General features: G+C 46.4%; 1 protein-coding gene across 1 annotated transcript; it reads right to left on the bottom strand.

Annotated features, from left to right (window-relative positions):
* Positions 1-14740: 14740 nt before the first annotated feature.
* On the bottom strand, positions 14741-23824 carry DHH (desert hedgehog signaling molecule). The gene is made up of 3 exons (XM_020886964.2): positions 23247-23824; positions 20303-20564; positions 14741-20038 (listed from the first exon to the last, which is right to left on the bottom strand). Exons 1-3 carry the CDS (start codon positions 23547-23549, stop codon positions 19413-19415), a joined length of 1191 nt encoding a protein of 396 aa, XP_020742623.1. The 5' UTR covers positions 23550-23824; the 3' UTR covers positions 14741-19412.
* Positions 23825-25782: the final 1958 nt, after the last annotated feature.

Genomic DNA, 25782 nt, shown 5'->3' with positions numbered 1-25782 from the left:
CCTTGGGTAGGGAAAAAAGGCCAAAGTTGTAATATATCCCCCTCCAAACTTTAGCCCCAGATCTTTTATTGTCAGGTTTCTGTAGTCTTCCAGGATCTAACTTCGGAACTGCGATTCTTATTCCTTGAAAAATTGTTAGAATTTGTGGCCAAGTCCTCTGAGCTTTAGCTGTTATCGTTATCACAATCAAAGCATTTATTCAACAAATATTTATTACGCATATACTATTGTTGTAGTTATTGCTCTATCTTTGAAGATAGAGTGATGAACACAATAGATAAGGTCTGTGAGTTCACAAGCTTAAAATTCAGTTGGGAAGAAACAAACATAAGTAAATGTTAGGTAATATTAAGTGCAACAAAAAAAGTAGTGTTACAAGGGACTTCCAGGTGGTCCAATGCAGAGTACTCTTTGGTCCCAATGCAGAGGGCAGGGGTTCAATCCCTGGTCAAGATACTAAGATCCCACATGCTGCAATTAAGACCCTGCCCAGCCAAATAAATAAAAATAAAGGGGGTGGGGACTGTGATCAGAAATGACTGGATTAGTCATTAGTGACACAAATTAGTGACTTTTCATTTCAAAAGAAGCCCCATTTAAGCTGAAGTTCAAATGACAGTAAGGAGCCAGCTAGCTAAAGACTCAGACAGAAGAATACACCAGCACTAGGATGGAAATAAGTTTGTTAAAATCCAGAAAAGAGAGAGAGAAAGCCAGTTAGCCTAAAGTAGATGAAGCCTAAGAAAATCGCAGGTTAGCCCATGTAAAGTAGTTTGGGCTAATTCTAAACACCTAGAAAGCTGCTGGTGATGGCTGTTGATGGTGTTATTAAGTAAATTGGGGCATGACATGATCTGAATTGTGTTTCTAAAAGATCTTTCTGACTGTGGAGCATGGATTGGGGTTTGAGAGAAACAGGAGCAAGTGGAACAAACAGGGAGATCAGCCTGTAGACTGTTATTTGTAGACCATGTAAGGGGTGAGAGTGGCTTGACTAGAGTGATAGTGATGAATGAATTTCATTCAGAGAATTTGGGGTATGTTTTGAGGCTGAGGTTAAGCTCACTTGCTTGCCGAAGGTGTGGATACAGAAGGTGATGGAAGAAAAAGAGGAAAGAAAACACCTAAATTTAGAGAGAGTTTTACTTTATGCCAGGAGCATTGCACTGTCATCTTATTTAATATTCACCACAGCCTGAGGTTGTTAATTGGCATTGTTCATGCATTCGTCAACAAATATTTATCAAACAACCACCATGTCCCGGTCACCCTTCCAGGTGCTTAGAATACAGCGGTGAACAATACAGACAAGGTCTTTGCTTACAAGGATCAAGTATTCTTTTGGGAGAAGACCAACAATCTACAAGTAAACAGTAAATAAGTTACTATTTGAAAAGTAATAACTGCAATGAGAAAAAATAAATAAGACATTAGTGAGCTAGAAAGTAACTTGGGGTGTTATTCCTCTCTTTTTATTTTTTTCCTCTCTTTTTAAAATAATTTTATGTATTTATTTTTTTTGGCTGTGCTGGGTCGTTGTTGCTGATTGGGCATTTCTCTCTTTGCAGAGAGCAGGGGCTACTCTCTAGTTGCATTGCTTGGGCTTCTCATTGCAGTGGCTTCTCTTGTTTTGGAGTACAGGCTCTAGGCATGTGAGCTCAGTAGTTGTGGTTCCCAGGCTCTAGAGCACAGGCTCAATAATTGTGATTCACAGGCTTAGTTGCTCTGTGACATGTGGGATCTACCCAGACCAGGGATAGAACCTGTGTCTCCTGCATTGGCAGGCAAATTCTTTACCAATGAGCCACTAGGTAAGCCCCATACTCTCTTTTTATGTATCCTAGAAAGCCTGAGGAGGTGACATTTGTGCCCGTGACTTGAGTTGTTGCTGTTGTTTAGTTACTAAGTCATGTCCAGGTCTTTTGAGACCTCATGGACTGCAGCCAGCCAGACTCCTCTGTCTATGAGATTTCCCAGATGAAAATACTGGAGGGATTGCCATTTCCTTTTCCAGGGAATCTTCCTGACCCAGGGATCAAACCTGCATCTCCTGCATTGGCAGGTGGATTCTTTACCACTGAGGAAGCAGGGAGACTTGAGTAATGGGTAGCTGTTATTACTGTTCTCTTACAGATGTAGAAACTGAGACAGTCATACAGGTAGCATACAAAAGTTATTTCTTCTGGAAGACCCTGATGAGGTGAGTGTGTAGAAGTTAGATTGTACTAGAGGACAGGCTTTATAAAACTATAGAACCATCTCGTGCTTAAAAATATCCAGATCTACAAAAGTTATTTCAAAGAGCTCTTTTTAATCTGGTCTCAGAAAAGAACCTTTACTGTTGGGTAAAGGAAGATCCTTGTAGAACAGCAATTTTATGTTGGATTATTGGGCCTGAATGAGGTTGGCAGTAGTCCCAGATTAGGTTTTAAGCACTGTTGGATAAAATAAAAAACTGGATTCAATTCAATAAAATTTTATTCATCTCTTCCTTTGTATCAAGCACTCTTACCATGTCTTGCACACTAGGTATATAAAGGTAAGTAATAGATGCCTTTTTTATTGCTCGTCTTTCCAGGTTAACTCTCTACCGTTTTCCACCCAGATTTGTGTCTAAAAGGTAGACCTTGATTCTTGGATCCCAGGGGGCTTCAGCCAAAGAGGAGTACACACAGAACGGAAGGAAGAGATGGTCTGTTCCCACCATGAAGGTCACAGCACCTCTCAAAGCACTCCCCTTACCCCAACACAGGCAGCTCTCATGTTCTATTTCCAGTAATTGCCTCCCCCACCCTTCAGGACTACAGTAGTTAAGAGCTTCTCTGATACTCACCTGGGGGCTGCTCTATCCCCTTCGCCTGCACCTTTGTAAATAGTCTCTTTATTAAGACATCCTTAAAAAAAAAAAAGAAAGACATCCTTGAACTATCTTGTTTTCAGTCGAGAAGAAGGCAAAAGGACTAAAACAAAGGACTTTCTCTTGTGAGGTTTTTTTTTTTTTTTCTTTTTATGCTGAAAGAAGATCTCATGGAAAATTTTCTCCTACATCTTGAACAGAACTGTATCATATGGCCATCTCTACCTACAAGAGAGCCAGGAAATTTTGTTTAGCATTTTGTTTTCCACTCTTTGCAAAGGAAAGCAAAAGAGAATAGGAACAAATGTTTAATGAGCCATTCTAATAGACCTGCGTATCTTGAGACCAAAATATTTGTTAAATATCAATCGCCATAAAGGGAGGGCATAAATGGTTACTTCATAAAGATCACAGATATGCAAAAATCACCAATAAAGGGTAAAATGAAGGAAGCAAACTACCCTAATGTTCAATAAATAAGCTTAGCATAAAATTTCCAGAGACAGCATCATACATTGCTCTGTTTCAAACAGCTGAGATAAAATGAATTCCTCCCAGAAAACTGTTTTAAGTATCTCTATGAAAAGTGAAGGGACTTCCCTGCAGTCTAGTGGTTAAGACTTTGCCTTCCAATTCAGGAGGTGCTGGTTTGATCCCTGGTTGGGGAGCTAAGATCCCACATGCCTTGAGGCCAAAAACCAAAACATAAAACAGAAACATTGTAACAAATTCAATAAAGACTTTTTAAAAATGGCCCACATCAGGAATCTTGAAGAAAATGAAAATGTTTTTACTATTAATATGTTTGCATTGAAATGATGGGGTCCATTTCACAGATCTTGGTTTCTCACAGTTTTGGTGGAGAAATAGTTATGGGTTCACCTCCTTGCTGATATATCAGTTATCTATTGTTGCATAACAAAGTATATCAAAACTTGGTGGTTTAAAACAACACCAATGTATTATTTCTGATGATTTCATGGATTGAATTGGCAGTTCTTCTGTTGTCTCTCCTGGACTCACTCATGGGGCTAACAGAAGCCACAACCCTCTTGAAGGAAGGCCCTCTCCTTCAACTAGGTCCAGTTACACCTCTCTTGGGTTCTTGTAACCCTTTCTTCCCTTGCCCTTCAGGTCTAGGGGTTAGCACCTCTGGTGTCTCCCCTCTGAAGACAGACTCTGAATACTTCAAAACACTTGTAGATACTCCATTATCCTGTTCACACCTTTATGAACATTCCTTTCATTCTATGCTTCTCAATTCCCCATTTGAGTATGCAGTCTGTTTCCTGCAAGGATTCTGAATGATACACATCTGAATGTGGTAGTAGTAAAAATTATCAAATAAAATTATAGCAAGTTTCACATTACAATAAAACTAGCTAGAACCATAGAAGAAATTTTTCTTCAAAAAAAAGAAAAAGAGGAAGGAAAGAAGAAAGGGAGGAAGGAAGGATTGAAAGGTGATTGATTCTGTCTGGAAAAATCAAAGAGATTTCACATGATAACTGATAAATGAGCTGAAACTTAAAGCTCAAGAATGCCCTAAGCAAAAAAGCAAAATGCTGGGATGGAGAGGGATAAATTAGGAGTTTGGGATTAACATATGTATATATGTATATAAAATGGAGGGGCCTTCCCCGTTCGCTCAGTGGTAAAGATTCCACCTGCCAGTGCAGGAGACATGGGTTGGATCCCTTTTCCAGGAAGATTCCACATGCCATGGGGCACCTAAGCCCATGTACCACAACTATTGAGCCTGTGCTCTAGAGCCCGGGAACCGCAACTACTGAAGTTCCTCGCCTAGAGTCTGTGCTCTGCAACAAGAGAAGCCCCCATGCAGCAATGAAGATCCATTACAGTCAAAAATAAATCAAATTAGTTCATGTCAATGTATGGCAAAAACCACTACAATATTGTAAAGTAATTAGCCTCCAACTAATAAAAATAATTGGGAAAAATAAATAAAGAAATCAAATTATTATTTTTTAAAATGGAGGTGCTTCCCTGGTGGTTCAGTGGTTATGACTTCATACTCCCAACATAGTGGGTATGGATTTCATCCCTGGCTGGGGAGCTAAGATCCTGCATGCCACACAACTGGGCCTAAAAAAGTAAATAAAATAGATAACCAACAAGGACCTTCTGTATGGCACACAGAACGACACTCAATATCTTGTAATAACCTATAATGGAAAATAATCTGAAATATACATAATTGAATCACTCTGCCGTGAATCACCACGCTGAAACTAACACAACATTGTAAATCAAATATGTTGCTGTTGTTGTTCAGTCCCTCAGTTGTCTCCAACTCTTTGCGACCCCATGGACTGCAGCACACCAGGCTTCCCTGCCCTTCACCAACTCACAGAGTTTACTCAAACTCATGTCCATTGAGTCGATAATACCATCCAACCATCTCGTCCTCTGTCGTCTCCTTCTCCTCCTGCCTGCTATCTTTTCTAGAATCAGGGTCTTTTCCAATAAGTCAGCTCTTCACATGAGGTGGCCAAAGCATTGGGGCTTCAGCTTCAGCATCAGTCCTTCCAATGAATATTCAGGGTTGATTTCCTTTAAGATCAACTGGTTTGATCTCCTTGGTGTCCAGGGAACTCTCATTCCATTAAAAAAAAAGTTTTAAGGCAAAATGCTAAGAGAAGAGCAAAAGCACAGTGTGTTTGGAAATACAGAATGGATCCTATACTTGGAGCATTGTATGTGTGTGGGCTATGTGTGGAAATTAAGGCTGGAAATTTAACTGGGATCAGATCAGGGAGGGTTCTGAATGCCAGATTCAAAAATCTGATCTTTAATCAGTAGCCCAAGGGCTTTCAAAATATACTACTAGTGGTATGTAAGATGACTTAGTTAATACACAAACTTAAAAATTACGTAACAATTTTTTGTTATGTAATTTTTAATGTGTGGTAGGAAAAATAAGAGACTTAATGCCAAAACTGTGACTTCACAAATATTCTTGCTTAGATGAGGCTGAAATTGATAGAAAGAAAAGACACTAAAATACTAAATAATTATATGGGTGGAATGGGACTATAGACATAGTCATCAAAATAGTAAGAGGTTTGGGAAGCTCTGCAATGAGTAGTGGGACCTTTGCTATTTCCCAGGTGGAAGTGTTGTGGGGAGGGCAGTACCATGAAGACAGCTGTGCTTTGTAAGGATCTCGCTGGTGACCCTGAGTAGAAGGATGTACCAAGAGTGACTGAGGCTGGAGGCAGCAGCACAAGTAGGAAACTGATATCCAGGAGGAGAAAGATGAGGGCTTGGACCACAGCAGCAACAGAGAAGATGCTGAGGACTCATAAAAAGGGCACTCCAGACAGAACTTTAAAAGATGATGACCTGATTAAAAGAGGCAAAATTCCATTTATAGATTTGGAGGACATGGGGAAAACAGGAATTGCTTAGAGGGGGAGTGGGGAGAGTATTGAATCAATGCACTGATTTTTTACATAGTTGTTTTGTTTGTTTGTTTGTGGATTTTTTGTTTTTGCCACATCACACGGCATTTGGAATCTTTGTACTTCAACCAGGGATCAAACCCATGCCTCCTGCAGTGGAAGTGTGGAGTCTTAACCACTGGACCACCAGGGAAGTCTCTAATGCACTTATTTTTGACCTGTGGATTTTGAGACAACTCTCAGCTGTTCACATATTAATGAGCCAATTAAGGATATGTATCTCTAGGCACTCGCCAGAAAAAATAACCAGAATACATGTGCCGGTATCTTCCCTGCATGTTTCATATGCCTGGTACTTTCCTTATCCTTATACCTCTTCTTAAATCTTGCTATCATGGAGTTTGATACACATCAACTCATTTCAGAAAAATTAGCAATACTTAGCTCCTGTAAAGGGACCTTGCTTGATCCAAGGGCCACAGTCAAACAACTTCCAAAATAACTGAATTTTTTTATAACATATGAGAGCTGGAGGATCTTGGTGATCATCTGGTACAGTTATTCTGCAGAGTGAGGACACGTTAGAGTCACTCAGAGAGTTTGTTAATGCACAGATTGTTGGACCCTACACCAGAGTTTTTGATTCAATAGGTCTGGGTAGGAACCAAAAATGTGCCTTTTGAACAAGTTTCCAGGCAATTCTGAGGTTGATGGTCTACGGACCACACTTTGAGAACAACTGATGGAGCACAACGTCTCCAAACTCCAGGCTGAGGAGATGCAGCCTGGAGAAGTCAAGTGCATTATACCAGTGAAATACCATGGAAAGAATATGGACTTTGCAGTCAACCAGACCTGGTTTCAGATCCTGACTGACTCACTTGTGATCTCAGGCAAGTACTAACTCCTCTGAGCCTCAGTTTCTCTTCTATGAAATGGTTAGAATAACCAGGTAGTAAACATTTGTCATTCTTTCTGGCTGCCACAGAAAGACTGAACTGCCAGGTATTGGCCACGGTGTCAGCAGTGCCTTCCAGCATCTAGTCAGGGCATCAACCCGCACACTGCGCTGTCCAGTGTTTAATGGAAGTTTTCACAATGCCCCTGGCTTGGTTCTGTGATCTGAGGCATTGCTTTTGGCTGTACAACCTTGGAACCAGACCTTTAGTCCTCCTGTGACCTGCAGAAATCTTTCCGGAATCAAATACTGACTTCTGCACAACTCTTGTGAGAAGTAAATGAGATAATCCCTATCACTCAATTGAAAAATATTTGGTACTCATTAAATTGAGGCCATCAAAAGAATTATCATTATTAGTTTGAAAATGAATTAGCAGTTTGGCCAGAGAGGTATGCACAGGAGCAGATGACCTGGTTCCCTCCCTGGGCACCGCTGAGAAAGGCAATGCCGGGAGGAGCTCTCAGTCTAGCCAGCTTGGGAAATGGACTTGCTCAGGACACCTCCAAATGGTCATGCACTAGGGAAGCCTCGAATTAATTCATGAACACCAGATCTGGGTTCTCACCATGCCTTCCCTTCCCACTACCGAGGAAGTCTGCGCACCTCTGTCTAGGGCACTCCCTTTTCCAGTGAGGTACCAATTTGTTGCCCGATGAATGGAGAATTAGGATAAAGAAGAGGACTAACTCTGTGAAGGTATTTCAACCAGGTCATATGGAGACCCAAAGAACCATCCCTGCCCCACCAGTGACCACGTTCAGCACCTCTCTCCTCAAGATAATTCTAGGCATGGACTTCCCTGATGGTCCACTGGTTAAGAATCCTCCTGCCAATGCAGGGGACACAGGTTCAATCCTTGGTCCATCCCTGGTCTGGAAGGATTCCACATACCTCAGGGCAACTGGGCCTGTGCACCGCAACTACTGAAGCACACATGCTCTGGAGCCCATGCTTCTCAACAAGAGAAGCCACTGCAATGAGAAGCCCATGCACTGCAACTAGAGAGTAGCCCCCACTTGCGCCATAACTAGAGAAATCCTGAGTGCAGCAATGAAGACGCAGCACAACTCCCCCCCAAAAATAATAAATTAATGCACAAATAAAAGGTAATTCTAGGCACATGGTAACAAATTGATTGACTGAGTTGCCCATTTGCCACATTCCATTTTGGATTAATAGACTGATACTGGTTGATCAAGGACTCTTTCATTTTGTTGTTGTTCAGTCCCTCAGTTGTGTCCAACTCTTTATGACCCCGTGAACTGCAGGATGCCAGGATTCCCTCCTTCACCATCTCCTGGAGCTTGCTCAGACTCATGTCATTGAGTCAGTGATGCCATCCAACCATCTCATTCTCTGTCGTCCCCTTCTCCTCCTGCCTTCTATCTTTCCTAGTATCAGGATCTTTTCCAATGAGTTGACTCTTTGAATCCGGTGACCAAAGTAGTGGAGCTTCAGCTTCAGCTTTCCAATGAATTCGAATGAATTCAGTCTTTCCAATGAATATTCAAGCTTTATTTCCTTTAGGATTTACTGGTTGGATGTCCTTGCAGTCCAAGGGATTCTCAAGAGTCTTCTACAACACCACAGTTCAAAAGCATCAATTCTTCAGCACTCAGTTTTCTCTATGGTCCACCTCTCACATCCATACATGACTACTGGAAAAACCATAGCTTTGACTAGATGGACCTTTGTTGGCAAAGTAATATCTCTGCTTTTTAATGCACCATCTGGGATCATCATAGCTTTTCTTTTGAGGAGCAAATATCTTTTAATTTCATGGCTGCAATCACCATCTGCAGTGATTTTGGAGCCCCCAAAATAAAGTCTTTCACTATTTCCATTGTTTCCCCATCTACTTGCCATGAAATGATAGGACCAGATGCCATGACCTTAGTTTTTTTGAATGCTTAGTTTTAACATTTACCCTATCTATTTGCCATGAAGTGATGGGACTGGGTGCTAGCTTTTCTCTTTCCTCTTTCACCTTCACCAAGAGGTTCTTTAGTTCCTCTTTGCTTTCTGCCCTAAGGATGGTGTCATCTGCATATCTGAGGTTACTGGTATCTCCTGGCAATCTTGATTCCAGCTTGTGATTTATCCATCTGGCATTTTGCATGATGTACTCTGCATATAAGTTAAATAAACAGAGTGACAATATACAGCCTTGACACACTCCTTTCCCAATTTTGAACCAGTCTGTTGTTCCATGTTCAGTTCTAGCTGTTGCTTCTTGACCTGCATACAGGTTTCTCAGGAAAAGGTAAGGTGGTCTGGTATTCGTATCTCCCAAAGAATTTTCCAGTTTGTTGTGACCCACACAGTCAAAGTCTTTGGCATAGTCAATGAAGCAGAAGTAGGTGTTTTTCTGGCATTCCTTTGCTCTTTCTATGATCCAATCAATGTTGGAAATTTTATCTCTGGTTCCTCTGCCTTTTCTAAATCCATCTTGAACATCTGGAAGTTCTCCATTCATATACTATTGAAGCCTAACTTGGAGGATTTTGAGCATGACCTTGATAGCATGTGAAATGAGTGCAACTGTGCAGTAATTTGAACATTCTTTGGCATTGCCCTTCTTTAGGATTGGAATAAAAACTGGCCTTTTCCAGTCCTGTGGCCGCTGCTGAGTTTCCCAAATTTGCTGCCGTATTGAGTGCACACTTTAAAAGCATCATCTTTTAGGATTTGAAATAGCTCAGCTAAAATTCCATCACCTCCCCTAGCTTTGTTTGTAGTGATGCTTCTTAAGGCCCATTTGACTTCACATTCCTGAATGTCTGACTCTAGGTGAGTGATCACACCATCATGGTTATGCAAGCCATTAAGATCTTTTTTATAGTTTTTCTGTGTATTCTTGCCACCTCTTCTTAATATCTTCTGCTTCTGTTAGGTCCATACCACTTCTGTACTTTATTGTACCCATCTTTGCATGAAATGTTCCCTTGGTATCTCTAATTTTCTTGAAGAGATCTCTACTCTTTCCCATTTTATTGTTTTTCTCTATTTCTTTGCATTGTTCACTTAGGAAGGCTTTCTTATCTCTCCTTTCTATTTTTTGGAACTCTGCGTTCAAATGGGTATATCTTTCCAGTTTCACTTTTCTTTCTTTCATTTCGGATGCATGAATATCAAGCAGATAAAGTTGAGAGAAATATTTTCCTCATTCTGCCTTACTCTTCACTCCCTGCTTTATCCAATCAACTACCAAGTCCTATCAATACCACAAATATAAATGTTTCTTGAAACTGTCCTTTCCATCTCTACTGCCATCTCTTTAACTGAACCAACATCACTCATTATCTCATTATCCCTTTTACTTGCTCCCCTCCCTGGGCCCACTAACTCCATTCTAATCCAGTCTCCACTTAGGAGCTAGAATGACCTATTCAAAATCCAAATTTAATCAGGCCACTCCTTCCAGCTAAAACCTAATTAATTTAATCCATTAAAATGACTGCTTATTTCCTAGAAAAATGTCAAAAATCCTTAGTATAGTATTGCTACAATGCCTAATAGTATTTGCAGGTTTAGTTCAGTTGCTTAGTCATGTCCAACTCTTTGCAACCCCATGGACTGCAGCACGCCAGGCCTCCCTCTCCATCACCAACTCCCAGAGTTTACTCAAACTCATGTCCATTGAGTTGGCAATACCATCCAACCATCTCAGCCTCTGTTGTCCCCTTCTCCTCCCACCTTCAATCTTTCCCAGCATCAGGGTCTTTTCAAATGAGTCAGCTCTTCGCATCAGGTGGCCAAAGTATTGGAGTTTCAGCTTCAGCATCAGTCCTTCCAATGAGCACCCAGGACTGATCTGCTTTAGGATGGACTGGTTGGATCTCCTTGCAGTCCAAGGGACTCTCAAGAGTCTTCTCCAGCTCCATAGTTCAAAAGCATCAATTCTTTGGTGCTCAGTTTTCTTTATAGTCCAACTCTCACATCCATACATGACTACTGGAAAAACCATAACTTTGACTAGATGGACTTTTGTTGGCAAAGTAACGTCTCTGCTTTTTAATATGCTGTCTAGGTTGGTCATAACTTTCCTTTCAAGGAGTAAGTGTCTTTTAATTTCATGGCTGCAGTCACAATCTACAGTGATTTTGGAGACCATGAAAATAAAATCTGTCACTGTTTCCACTGTTTCCCCACCTATTTACCATGAAGTGATGGGACCGGATGCCATGATCTTAGTTTTCTGAATGTTGAGTTTTAAGCCAACTTTTTCACTCTCCTCTTTCAACTTCATCAAGAAGCTTTTTAGTTCTTCTTCACTTTCTGCCATAAGGGTGGTGTCATTTGCATATCTGAGGTTACTGATATTTCTCCTGGCAATCTGATTCCAGCTTGTGCTTCATCGAGCCCAGCATTTCTCATGATGTACTCTGCATATAAGTTAAATAAGTAGGGTGACAATATACAGCCTTGACGCACTCCTTTACCAATTTTGAAACAGTCTGTTGTTCCATGTCCAGTTCTAACTGTTGATTCTTGACCTGCATACAGATTTCTAAAGAGGCAGGTCAGGTGGTTTGGTATTCCCATCTCTTTCAGAATTTTCCACAGTTTATTATGATCCACACAGTCAAAGTCTTTGGCATAGTCAATAAAGCAGAAAAAGATGTTTTTCTGAAACTCTCTTGCTTTTTCGATGATCCAGCGGATGTTGGCAATTTGATTTCTAGTTCCTCTGCCTTTTCTAAACCCAGTTTGAACATCTGGAAGTTCACAATTTATGTATTGTTGAAGCCTGGCTTGGAGAATTTTGAGCATTACTTTACTAGTGTGTGAGATGAGTGCAATTGTGCAGTAGTTTGAGCATGATTTGGCATTGCTTTTCTTTGGGATTGGAATGACAACTAAGCTTTTCCAGTCCTGTGGCCACTGCTGAGTTTTCCAAATTTGCTGGCATAATGAGTGCAGCACTTTCAACAGCATCATTTTTTAGGATTTGAAATAGTATTTTCAGGAACTTTAATAAATATTTGTTGAAGGGAGGTTGTCTCTGGACCTGAGAAGAACTGCCTTGTCCCTTTGTGTGTTAATCTGACTTGTTTAAATCTCAGAGCACCTCCTTATTTCCACCCCCTTGGAAGCGCCTCATTGTAGTAGCCTCTGGCATTCCGAAGTGATTTTCCTCAAGGTCACAGCTGGTGACTAAGCACCAAATAGAATATACAGCCTTATTGTTCTTAACTGGGGAACCACCTTCAAGTGTGAAGCAATCACAGTTCAAAAGTGACAACCGCCAGTAGGAAGATTGACCCTCCTGCTACACTCCCACCAAGTTTCCAGGCCTTCAAATAGAGTCTTGCAAAGATAAAGGAAATCCACCTTCTTACTCTCCCAAAGAAGTCCCATTCATCTTTAGACAATTCCACCAGTTGTTGAAAATGAGACATTTCAAAGAATAATCTCCCCGCGCCAGTTTATCAAGGGATAGAGGGAATGAGGGCAAGGAGGCCATATGAGAGAGAGAGAGAAACCAGTCTCCCTCCTGTAGTGGTGCTAAGGTGCCTTGACCAGCTGCCTGTAAGAGAAGAGGAAGGTAGGTGACTTTGGCTCCAGCTTAGCTCAGGGAGAGATTCAGGCTCTCTAGCGTCAGAGATTCTACGAGCTCCTATAGACTAGCCAGGGACTAGAACAAGGAAAGGATGTGTGTGGAGGAAGTGGGATTAATCCCAGCTCAAATGTTGGGTGGAATCCCAGCTGCTGCAGCTGCTGAGGGCTTAACCAGCTGTTCCCTGGGCAGCTGCAATGTTCAGCCCAGACCCAACTCTCAGGGTGGCAGCTCTGTATCAGCTTAAGGCCATCAGCTTCAAGCAAAGTCAAGGCTCTGCAGAAAGAATCGCTGGAAAGCAAAAGAGAATAGCAGAGAGTCCCCAGTTCCAAGAACTTCTGTTTGGACATCATGTGGTTTGAAATCAGACAACTGTGTTCTTATGTTATGTGGTCTCAAGGAGGGAAGTTGAGAGACAGTTTGGGTTTAGGTTTCAGAGAGAAGCAAAGCAAGGACTGGAGGTACTGCCTTCAATTCTCCTTTCCTCTCCTGTCCTGCTTCTATTTCCCTATGCTTCCCCCACCACGGGTTTCCATAACATGTCCCCCATGGGAATGGACGCATTTCTTACTTGTGATCAGAATTAGTGACAGTCACATGCTCCGATGAGGACTAATATACTTAGGGATAAAGATAACCCCCAAAACCCATCTGTTAATTTTTTTTTTAAACAAATATTTATTTTTGGCTGCAGTAGGTCATGGTTGTGGCACTCAGGTTCAGTAGTTGCAACAGACAGGCTTATTTACCCCATGGCATTTGAGATCTTAGTTCCCCAAACAGTGATCCATCCCGTGTCCTCTGCATTGGAAGGTGGATTCTTAACCATTGGATCACCAGAGAAGTCCTAGCAGTTTCTTTTTTTTAAGTGCAAGTTTGATTTTCCCCCTCACCTGCTTCAAATCCTGCAATTGTTTTCCAAATTTCAGACAGAATTGAAAATCCTTCAAGTTACCCCATCTCTCTTGCACTGTACTGAACTTGTCAATGCTCCTCAGATTCATTGTATCATCACTCCCCAACTCCAATCCTTGGCACATACTGTTCCCTTTGCTTGAACAACTCTTATCCATCTTTCAGGTCTCAGCTTAAATGTCATTTCTCGTCTCACCACACTCAACCACCTTCTAACCACTTATGCCTATCTCCCCAGAGGACTTGTAAGAACTGTGCTTGACTTTACTGTCCTATCCCCATGGCACAACACCATATTTGGCACATAGCAGGTACTCAACAAACCCTGATTAGAGACATCCCTTTCTCATGGGAGATGTTCATCATCAACCAGGTCACATATAGAGACAATAACAGAGAAGCGGGCTTGAATGTGCTAATTGGCCACAAAATCCCCCATAGGGAAATACCCCAACCAGCCATAGACTGCTTCCCATAGACAGCTGCTTCAGGCTCCCAGACAGAGAAGAAAGCTTCCTCCAATAGAGCAGGAACCACAAAAGCAGTCAGGGATAAACATCTCAAGAGTCTAGGTCAGAAGTGCTAATTTTTCAAACAGAGCTTGTTATTTTTACTAAGGACCCCATCTTAGCACTGGGTCCTTTTTATTTTTTATTTTTGGCTGTATAGCATCTTCATTGCTGTGTGTGAGCTTTCTCTGGTTGAAGTGATCGAGCGCTACTCTCTAGTTGCAATGCGCAGACTTCTCCTTGTGGTGGCTTCTCACTGCAGAGCACAAGTTCTAGGGCGTGCAGACTCAGTAGGTGTAGTGCACAGGCTTAGTTACCCTGAGGCAGGCGGGATCTTCCCAGACCAAGGATTGAACCCATGTTGCTTGCATTGCAAGGTAGATTCTTTTTTTTTGCAAGGTAGATTCTTAACCACTGAACCACCAGGGAAGTCCTGGTCTCTTCTTATTCCAACATTTCTAGAAGCTTACTTTATTCTGCTAGAGCTCCCATAACAAAATATCATAGACTGGGTGGCTTAGACATCAAACATTTATTTTCTCATAGTTTTGGAAGCTAGAAAAATCCAAGATCAAGGTTCCAGCCAATGCAGTTTCTGGTGAGAGCTCTCTCTGTGGCCCATAGATGGCTGCCTTCCCACTACAGCCTTGCATGGCCTTTCGTTGAGCATGTGAAGAGAGAGAAAGCAAACCCTCTCCTGTGTCTTCTTGAAACGACACTAATCCCATCAGATCAGGGCCCACTGTAATGACCTCATTTAACCTTAATTACTTCCTTAGAGGCTCCATTTCCAAATATAGTCACACAGACATGAGAGCTTCAACAGATGAACTTGGGGGTGACACATACATTCAGTCCATAACAAAGCTCAATATTCCCTCTCATCTAATTCAAAAAGAGTTAAGAGTCTTCTCTTGCTTTCTGGGTTGGTGTACCCACCTGCTATAGATTACTGCCAGAAACTTGCACCCACATCTATATTTACTTAAGCAGTAACTAGGTAAGGAATCCAGTCCTCCAGACAGGAGGAAGAAGAGTCAATGAAAATGAGAGAGAACTGTCAGAAAGTGAGACTTACTAGTGACTCAGTGAAGGGAATGAGGAAGAGTTAACACTAGCTTAAGACCCCACAGGATGTGGCCCCATCCATGAAGGCAGTCTTATTTAGTTATTCCTGCCCCGGTTTCCTCATCTGTAATACAATCTCATTGGGTTGTATGAGGGCTAAATGAGAACACATGTAAAGTGCTAAAACAGGGCCTAGCCTGTAGTAAGTTCTCAGGCAGCGTTAGCTATAGTTACACTTCCCAGCCTTATGTTCTAACCAGCCTGCACATTTGCATTCCAGATTCCAAGTCCTTGTTCATGTTGTTACGTCTATCTGGAATGGCCTTTCCAGTCTCCTCCACCTACACATGCTACAACATCCTATTCAGGCCCTACTTTCTCCACAAGGCCTTCTGGGTCCAAATATGACATTTACCACCTATTCAACTCATCTTAAGTAACACTGTTGCTTAGGTAGTTAACCATCTTAAACTTTTGAGAAACTATTTCTTAATTTTTATGTATTTCAGTGTCTAATATAATGCTACACTGTGTATGTTCAGCAAATCCTGATGAAGAAAGGAAGGGGAGAAAAATCTGAATTCTGGGCAATAAAAAGGTAAAGGTAAAGGCAAACCTTTACCATCTGAGCCACCTGGAAAGCCCCAAAAGTTCACCTGAACCTCAACACAGTGCTTCTCAACTCCAGTTTCCCAAAATGCCAAGAGGTCTTGCTAGGGTGATCAACAAAATGCTCTGTAAATTCTCAAAACAAGATTACTTTTAATTATACTTCAGTTCTAAAGCAAACCCACATCTGTCACATAGCACTTTCAGAAGAATGGAATGTTATGAAATCAAAGTAAAGGGGCAACACAACCCCCCAAAAGTCTGGGAACCATTGATAATGCTGATTCTGGTAAAGTGGTATGGAGAGAAGCAGACAGCCTACAGTCAGCAGAGCAGCAAAGGCAGTGAGAAATAGATGCAGAGCATAGAAAACTTGGTAGTATCCATTTCACACTGGGCACATACACTGCTATTGTCAACGATCTTGTCAGGGAGGGATCACTAACTCCAGGTCTGCCTGACTTCCAAGTCATGCCCTTTCCCTAATCCTCACTGCCTATTTTGTTCATGAGAAGGGGTGTTGCACTTAAAGATGTCCTGTGGCCCAGTTGAATATGCCTTCTGGCCATCGTCAGAGATGGTGTTCTTTGCTGCTTGAGGGAAGGTAACGGATTTTATTTCAGGAAGCTGGGAAGGCCTCAAGAGGAAAAGAATAAAGAGGAATGAAAGTGGGGGTGCGAGTGGGGGAGGTGAGAGGTGAGCCTCTGACCTGGGAAGTAGTCTACAGGATGTAGTTTAAGGGAAATCAGTTAATTCTCCTTGTCCCCAAATAGCTCCTCCCCAACACATTAAGGTGCCAAGAATCAGCACCATTATGGCCTTATGGTTTAAAGTCTTATTTTCAGCAGGCCTTTAAAATACATGCATTATGTGAAAAGAGTAGTAAAAACAAGGAACCCATCAACAACATAGAAATTTATAAGTGTAGTCATCACCTGGAGTGACATGACAGGAGGGCATCAGAATCTGATAGAATGAGAAAAGGGCAGGTTTAGAAAGTAGGAAAGGTCCACAGCTTGGAGTGTGTTTCTGAAGTCTCTCTGAAAGGGGAAGGGTGGTGGTAATGGGCACCTGGTGAGGATAGAGGAAAATGGCTGTGGAAGGATATAAAGGTAAACTTAGTTGTTTCGCCGCTAACATGGGCTGTAGCCTGCCAGGCTCCACTGTCCATGGGATTTCCCAGGCAAGAATACTGGAGTGGGTTGCTATTTCCTTCTCCAGAGGATCTTCCCCACCCAGGGATTGAACTTGCATCTCCTGCTTGGCGGGTGGATTCTTTACCGCTGAGCAAAGGTAAACTTCTGTTTCCAAAAGTTGGTTTTATCAAGCACTACCTGGAACCCTAAGTATGCTTTCACCTCCAAACACTGAACTCAAAGGGGCTCAGGGTGAGGGAGATAAGTAGGCTACTTGGATGCACATGAAAGTCTGGATTATTACAGCCTACAATATACCTCTAGCTTCCAGGAACCCTGGAGCTAAACCAAGAACGAGGGATGCAAAAGTGCCACATTCCAAATGAGAGGCAGGTGGGCTCCTCACCAGCCCCTGACACCTGTGGCTCAGCTCTGGCAGCTTAACAGGCCCATCCACCCCCTCTTGCCTCTGGGGAGAAGGCTCTTTAGTGCACAAATCCATCCACCATCTGTACAGCGTATAGTTCCTCTTTCCTCGGGCCTAGAAGGGAACCGATCCTGAAGGCCACTAGAGGGCAGTGTATAGCAGGGACCTTGCCCTGGAAGAGCACAGCTGCTACAGGGAAGGGTGGGCTTCTGGTGGTACCACCAACACTTAACCATCCTCCAGGCCCTGACACTCTCCTTCCAGTGCACTGCAACTCCCTCGGAGCCTCCATTCCTAACTCAGAGGCACCTGCCTGCCTAGATTCCAGGGAAAGCAGAGCTAGCAATGATGGGAGAGGAGAGAGGGGAAAGGGGAAGGAAGCCAGTAGAAACAACAACCAGGACAGCTGATCAGAAAGGGGGCTCAGTTTTTAATTCCTGCATTCCCTTGCTTGGAGAGCCTATGTCCCCTCTGCTGCCCTACGTTTGGGCTGAAGTTGCTCTCTGTGCTCAGCCCATCAGGAAGAACAGGTTCTAACCCTCTGTGCAGGTTCTTTCTCTCGATCAAGAATGTATGGAGACTACTAGTTATGAATTAGCTATGGTTTTTCCAGTAGTCATGTATGGACGTGAGAGTTGGACTATAAAGAAAGCTGAGCACCAAAGAATTGATGCTTTTGAACTGTGGAGTTGGAGAAGACTCTTGAGAGCCCCTTGGACAGCAAGGAAATCTAACCAGTCCATCCTAAAGGAAATCAGTCCTGAATATTCATTGGAAGGACTAATGCTGAAGCTGAAACTCTAATACTTTGGCCACCTGATGCAAAGAACTGACTCATTTGAAAAGACCCTGATGCTGGGAAAGACTGAAGGCGGGAGAAGGGGATGACAGAGGCTGAGATGGTTGGATGGTATTGCCAACTCAATGGACATGAGTTTGAGTAAACTCCGGGAGTTGGTGATGGAGAGGGAGGCTGGCGTGCTGCAGTTCATGGGGTTGTAAAGAGTCGGACATGACTGAGAGACTGAACTGAGCTGAGGGATGGCCATGAGTTGTCAGTTGGTCCAGTGACCTCCCAGAAAAAAAAAAAAAAAATCAGTCCCAGGTAGACCCCCCCCCAGCCCCCCACTGTGCACACACCAGAGTAGAATGCAGGCTATGGTGATTCTTGAGCTGGGGAGACTGCAGGCTAACAAATGGGAGCCAGAATTCTTTAAGTATCAGTACCTAAAATGGCTTGAACCTCCTTTGGAGCCCCTATGAACAGAGAAAGAATGCGTTTGAGTTGTCGTGTTCTTTGGATAACCCTGGTTTCTTGAACAGTCGGGTATGCAGACACGTGGGCAGAATGCTAGTCCTCTCTGGTGGGAAAAAGAACTAGCAGCCTAGAAAAGGGCAGACTCTTCTGGTCTCTGTTGCTGGTCCACTGGAATGCCTCCACAGAGGAGGAAGCAAGGTAGGACGACCTGCTGGGAAACAAGGGGGGATGGGAAGTAAGGTATGGTCCCCTTTCTCCATACCCCTCCCCCAATCTGGAGGCAAATCACCATCTGAATAGAGATATTTCCCAATAAGTTCCTGGAACCCTTCCTTTTATTAGCCCACTTGTAGGAAAATGTTATGATCGTGCCTCAGCCCCTCATCTTGCCAGGCTGGGCAAGCAGATCATATATTACAATTTATAAATAGAAAATAAAATAAAATAATCGAGTGGGGCTGAGGCACTGGGGAATAAGAGGAGAAACAGTTCTCGTCAAGGAGTATCCATCATCAACCTCACCTACCTAGGACCCAACCTCACAATTAGAGGTTGCTCCTAAATCATCTCATCCATTTTCTCCCTACCCCTCCCGGCCATCAGCATCGTCTACTGCGCATATCCCCGGATCTCAGCCCTCACGCTCGCGTTTAGGCGGGTGCCACAAGGTTTCTATGCCTGGAACCCTCAGTCCAGCAGCTCCTCAGCCAAGCGATAGAGGAACCGAGAGTACCAATGCATGCCAGTCGGCTGGACGGCCCCGCCCGGAAGCAGCGCCCCCAGCGCGTGCAGCAGGCGCAAGGGAGCAAAGGCGCGGTGCGCCCACTGGTGACTCTCCAGAACCGCGTAGCATGAGGCCAGGACATCGTTGACCAGCAGCGTCCCGTGAGCTGTGAGCGGTGCGAAAACGCCCACGGCTTCCTCCCGCGCCACGCGGGCCACGCGCGCCGGCCGAAGGGCGTCCCCGCCCGGCGCCAGCACCGAGTCCCCCGCGCGCAACCGGCGCGCAAACACCGGTGCAAAGTCGCCTGGTGCGGGCGCTGGCCCCCGAGCCGCGAACACCAAGTGCCAGGGCGTGAGCAACAGCTTGCGCGGGGGCCGCTCGGTCTCCACAGCTACGAAAGAGGCCCGGCGCTGCAAGTCCCGGTCCAGGAAGAGCAACACGGGCGTGGGCACCACCCGGCCGGCCGCGTCTGCCGCCAGCACCCAGTCTCCGCGATGCAGTTCCCGCAGCCCCTTCCGCTCGCCGCTCCGCAGGCGCACGGTGGCATTTCCCGGAAAGCAGCCGCCTGCCCTGACCGCCAGGGAGTTATCTGCAAGGAACAATCAGAGAGAGAGGACTGAAGACCAGCGGTTCCAGAATGTTAGTAAAGATTCTGAAGGACGTGGGTCAAGCTCAGGACAGACTTCACCAGTTCACGAACAACAAGCACGTTCCCCCGGATCGGGTCCCAACCGGGCAGAAATGGAAGGCTGGTTTAACAATGCCCACGCCTCTTTGGTCTCTCCTAGGGTCGCAACCGGGTTGTGCACCCTCAGTTTCCCGAAGGGACCTCACCACCCACCCCTTACTGTACCGGCTTTGACCGACACGTGGACGTGGTTGCGGGACTCGTAGTAGACCCAGTCGAAGCCGGCTTCCACGGCCAGGCGCGCCAGCAACCCATACTTGTTGCGGTCGCGGTCGGATGTGGTGATATCCAAGGCACGTCCTTCGTAATGAAGTGAGTCCTGCGCGTGGTGGCCGTCCTCGTCCCAGCCCTCGGTCACCCGTAGGCGCACTCCAGGCCACATGTTCATCACGGCAATGGCCAGCGCGTTCACCCGCTCCTTACAACGCTGGCGGGGAATAAAGTCAGTCTGCTCAGTACCACGACCACCACCACGGGGGCAAAAGCGACCTGGACGGGAGAGTTGATTCTTGTTTTCCCGACGCCCCCCACCCCACCCCTTCCACTCCCTCCTAGATTTTGAGTGCCCTGGGGAAGTGAGAATCTGAATGGGTGTCATCGTTAATCTACGCCCTTCAGGGCGGCTTTGGCGACCTGCGGAGTCACCCTGAGGTTGAAAGGGAGAGCCCAAACCTAGTTCTTTCCCCTACTTTTAATTTCTGCCCTTCATCCCTAGTTGTCCTGGAACCTCAGCTCAACCTGGCAGAGGGCAAGAGAGCGGGTGGGAGCTTGGTCAAGGAAGGGCTGAGCAGCCTGGCTCCGCGAGAGGAGCCCCTGTTTTAGCCTGGCCCCCGCCCCAAGCCCCGGCTGCCCTCCCTCCTCCTGATTCATCTTTTGTTTCGTTGCCTTCCCTGGCACCGGGCACCGCTTCCTTCCTTCCTTCCTCCTCCTCCTTTCAGCCCCTAGCATTAACCCTTTCGTGGTGCGAGTGCCCCCCACAGAGGTGCCCAAGCGGAGCCGTGCGGGATCTAGGCTGCTGGAAAAAGGGCTGGGGTGGCGGGGGCTGCGCGAAGTACAATGGCCATTCTCCGGGATGACTTAACCGAACGAGAATCCCGGGCCGAGGCCGGGGACGCGCCGGGAGAAGCGGACTCAGCAGCTCCATCCACAAAGGCGCTTTTCAGCCGCCCCGGCGCAGAGAGAGGAAAGGGCAGAAAGCCGCGCCCCCCATCCCAGCTCCGGCCCGCCGGGTCCCCTCCCCCAGCGCGGCCAGCCCTCCCAGTTCCAGCTCCGGCTCTGCCAGCCCCGAGAGCCCCCCGTCGCTCGGTCTCTTGTTCCAGAGGCCGCGCAGAAAGGCGTGGGAGTAGCACCTGAGACGAACCGAGCTGCCCTTGCGCGGATCTGGGGGGCCCCCTGCAGGGTGGGAGTGGAGAGGTGGTAAAGCAGCAGCGGCTGGAAGCCTGCTCCGGGGGAGGGAGACCACGGTTATCTCGGCTGCTCCAGTCTGGGAGCCGGAGACCTTGGCGCGCACCACAGTACGGACCTCACGGGAGGAGGCGCAGAGGACCGCTTCCTTTTCTTCTCCCCGCTCGGGTCTCTCCTCGGACTTGGTTTTTTCCTAACTGGCCAGTGGGACATTCCCCCCTACCCTTCTTTCCCGAGTCTTCTACACCTCCGCAGGGTTGGAGAGGAGGGGAGGGGGAAGACAGGAAAAGTGGTAACTCCTTCCAACTTTTTGTCGTTTTGTCCCCTACGGAGGCCCTGAGGCCTTGACCTGCGGGGGCAGCAGCCCAGTGCAGAGCCAACTCAATGAAGGCCTTTTGCAGCCAGGGTGTAGGAGATAAGCAGGACGGAGGGGGTTCCCGGGCCTGTCAGAAATTCTCCTGGTCCTCTCCCTTGTTCCTCCCCCTCTGCTGCAGGTGGAAGCCAGAGGAAAGGGCCAGGATACTCCATGACCAAGGAGGGCAGGCGTTTCCCCTTCCCAATCTCTGGGTAGGTAAGGCTTCAGGGAATTCTTTCTCCCCTGGACAGGTTTTCCTAACAAAGTAACCTGGAAAACTATGGCAGTTAATCAGAGGAAATCCGTCCCCCTCCCGCTCCCCCCACCTTCCCACTCCATACACAATTAGGTGGTGTAATGGAAAGTGTATAGGACTTAGAATCGGGAGTCCTGAATTCTAGACTTAGCCATGCCACTAATTAGTTTTAAGACTTTGATTAAATCACTTTTCCTCCTGGGGCCCAGCTCGGAGATGTAAAAATGGGAGGTGGAGGATGGAAGAATGTGACCTCCAAGTTTCCTTCCAGCTCTGACAGTTGAGATCTCAGGCCAGAGGTGGTCCCTCTCCTCGCACCCTAGGTTGTTGGTTAGGTTCTGGTCTGCAGCAGATGCTCAGTACATACTCGTTGAATTAATTTTAACCCTTTAATTCTAAGGAAGGTCCTTGAGCTAAACTGCGTTTGAGGGACACAGGACTTTGGGTCTCAGGTGGGTCCATCTATTCTTCCCATTGGAGATTACTTTTTGCTCCAGGACAGTCGTTTAGACTCTAGATAGATAGCTTTACCCCAGTTCTGGGGTGCCTCCCCCATACCAAAGACAATTCCTGCCCAGCCCTTCCTCAGGTAGATGGCCCTGATGATCTGACCCTTGGTCACCACTTTCCCAGCCCCTTCAGTCTCTTTGGCCCTTGAGCTTTAACATTACCAGGTCAGGAGCCAGGCTAAGGGTAGAGCTCTGTCTGCTGCCTAGCCAGCTCCTGGCCCCCAGCTCACCCCAGCCCTTCCTGCCTGGCTCGGTAGCTGACCCCCGGTCCACGCCTCAGCCATTTCCCGTCTCGCCTGCCGCCATCCTCCTTTCCCCGCCCTCCCTGTCTCTCCCAGCTTCACTCTCACTAGTCCCTCCTCCCCCTCCCCAGCCCAGCCTCTGCCTGTATCCCTCTTGATCACTAAATCCAGCCAGCAGAGGTGGTTTTTTTTTTGGGGGGGGGGGGGGTGAGAAGTGGAGGTAGGTCCTTGAGATCAAGGTCTCTATAGATGAAACTCGGCTCAACACCCCTCCCCCCCAGCTGCCAGAGAAGGGCAGAGAAATTGACGTGCCCTCGAGCAGGTGGGGAGAGGCCCTCCTTACCTCGGTCATCAGGCGGTCTGCACCACTGTTCTCCTCATCCTTGAAGATGATGTCGGGGTTGTAGTTAGGCACCAGGTCCCGGAAGCGCTCAGAACCTCTTGTCACCCTCCCCTCAGCCGGCCCACTGGCGCCCAGGGTCCGCTCGGGCACGCTGGGCACAAATTGCTTGTAGAGCAGCGGCACGAGCTGTTTGCGCACGTAGCGGCGCCGGCCGACTGGTCCCCGGCCCGGCCCGCAGCTCTGAGCCGGCAGCGCCAGAAGTGCCAAGCAGCACAGAGGCACCAGACTGGCCGGCAGCGCCATGGATGCAGCGGACTTGGGCCAAAAGGGAACGTTCTTGTCCTCACCAGCTCGCCCGTCACTTGGGCATCTCCCCAGGCACCAGAGAGCGCAGCAGGCAGAGCTGCCCCAGAGTGCCCTAGAGCTCTGTGGCTCTGCGCACCTGGCTGTTGCTAGCTCTGCCTACATACCCTTGGGGGGTCTGGAACCTGCTACTGACGGGCCATCATAGCAGGGAAGGGGGGGTCGTGGGTAAGTGCCAACCGGGCCGGGCTCTGCCGCCTGGCTCCGGCGCTGCCAGAACGCCCCGGCTCCGCCTTAAGTGGCCCCTGGCCCCGCCCCCCGCCCTTCTCCCAGGGCCGTCCCGCCCCCTCCCACCAGGGCGGGGGCTCTAGCCGGCCACCGCTGGTCCACTTCATTTCCATCCTGGAAGCCAGGCAGGCACCTGCCTCGGAAATTCTAGCAGCTTTAATCCTTGGCTGCCTGGATAAGCATCCTTCTACCTCTAAGCTTATGTGTGGCACCAAACCATCCTCCTCTGATACTTGAATTAGATCTTTGCTCTCCCCAAGTCTACCCTGAGACCCCGTCCCCTGCTACCATCTAGGAGGTATGGGATCCAATTTCTGCCCAAGGCCGATAAAGCCCTTTGGGCACACAACTCCCTTCTCTATGTTCTCCCCCAGCCTCCCCCACTTCCATCTCTCCTCCTTAGCAGTAACCAGGACTGGAAGGGATGGGTACCAGAGAACCCTTTTCCCTGGTAGCTTTGTAGTCTACTGCTGGGAGCTTCCTCAGGATCAGGAACAGACCTTCATAGTGATAGTCTGGTTCAGGACTTTTGTCCCCTCTCATCCTTGCCAGATACCCAGTTTGTGGATTGGAAACTGCTGGAGGATAGCAGGTGCTTAAAGTCATAGTCTCTAACAGGCTGATGATCACTTCCCTTTACCTTCCATCAGGGAATCTTATTAGGGCTTCCCTGGTGGCTCAGATGGTAAAGAATCTGCCTGCAATGCAGGAGACCCAGGTTCGATTCCTGGGTTGGGAAGATCCCCTGAAGAAGGGAATGGCTACCCACTCTAGTATTCTTGCCTGGAGAGTTCCACTGATAGAGGAGTTGGGCAGGCTATATAGTCCATGGGGTGGCAAAGAGTCAGAAACGACTCAGTGACTAACATACACACACACACAAGGCATCTCTTTATCTTCTTCCTTCTCCAAACCTTCTGGAGCTCTGCTTCTAGCCATTCAGGTCTCTCTCATGTCAAAGGCTTTGAAGTTGCAACACTTCACCCATTATCTACTGTCATTTAGAAGTCTTTCTCTAAGAAGCCTTCCCTAATGTCCTGACGCTGGACCTCTGTTTCCTTGAGAATGAGAAATTAATCACCATTCATTGCAGTATGGTATTAAAATTATGTCACCCTTATTAGGAGGCTTCCCAGGTGGCACTAGTGGTAAAGAACCTGCCTGCCAATGCAGGAGACCTAAGAGACGTGGGTTCAATCCCTGGGTCAAGATCCCCTGGAGAAAGGAATGGCACCCACTCCAGTATATTTGCCTGGAGAACCCCATGGACAGAGGAGTCAGGTGGGCTACAGTATATACAGTCACAAAGAGTGACTGAAGCAACTTAGCATGCACGTACATAAACATGCACTCTTACTAAACAAAGCAATTCTTAAATACAAACTTAGCTGAGTGCCTGGCCTATAGTAGGTGTTCAGCGAGTATTTGTGGCAACTACATTCTTTTTTTGTATCCCATACTCAACTCAGCTCCATGGCTAGTATTCACAGTAACCTGTGTACCTTAGAAAAAAAGCGGCCCTTCCTCAAGTAACTGGCTTGCCATTTGCAAAAAAATAGTCGTAGTAACCATTCACACAGTGACTAAGAGGTGAATGATGCCCCTGGAAGTTGTGCAATGTACAATCTGCATAACCATGTGCAGAACCATTGTCCCTATCCCCAACATAGCAGGAGGGCTTGCAGAATATTCAAGGCACTGATAGCCTCTGGAAATACAGAGTTAGGTTCTTCTCAGAGGTAGGAATCACAAACCTTTGTCAGGCAGCCCCTTCTTTTACCTCTTCCTATGCTGATGCCCACTTACCCCCAATAACCAAGGCGCCCAAGAAATAAGGCTTGGGTATAAGGAAAAGTCAGGTGACCAGCCAGGTTTTAGCAAGGCCAGGGGAGGAGGAGCTTCCCATTGCCTGATTGTATGGCCTAACACCAGACCCAAGTCCCCA

This window comes from Odocoileus virginianus, chromosome 24 (assembly GCF_023699985.2).
Source record: "Odocoileus virginianus isolate 20LAN1187 ecotype Illinois chromosome 24, Ovbor_1.2, whole genome shotgun sequence".
NCBI lineage: Eukaryota > Metazoa > Chordata > Mammalia > Artiodactyla > Cervidae > Odocoileus > Odocoileus virginianus.
Note: the sequence above shows the minus strand (reverse complement) of the source record. Positions and strands in the feature narration are given on the sequence as shown.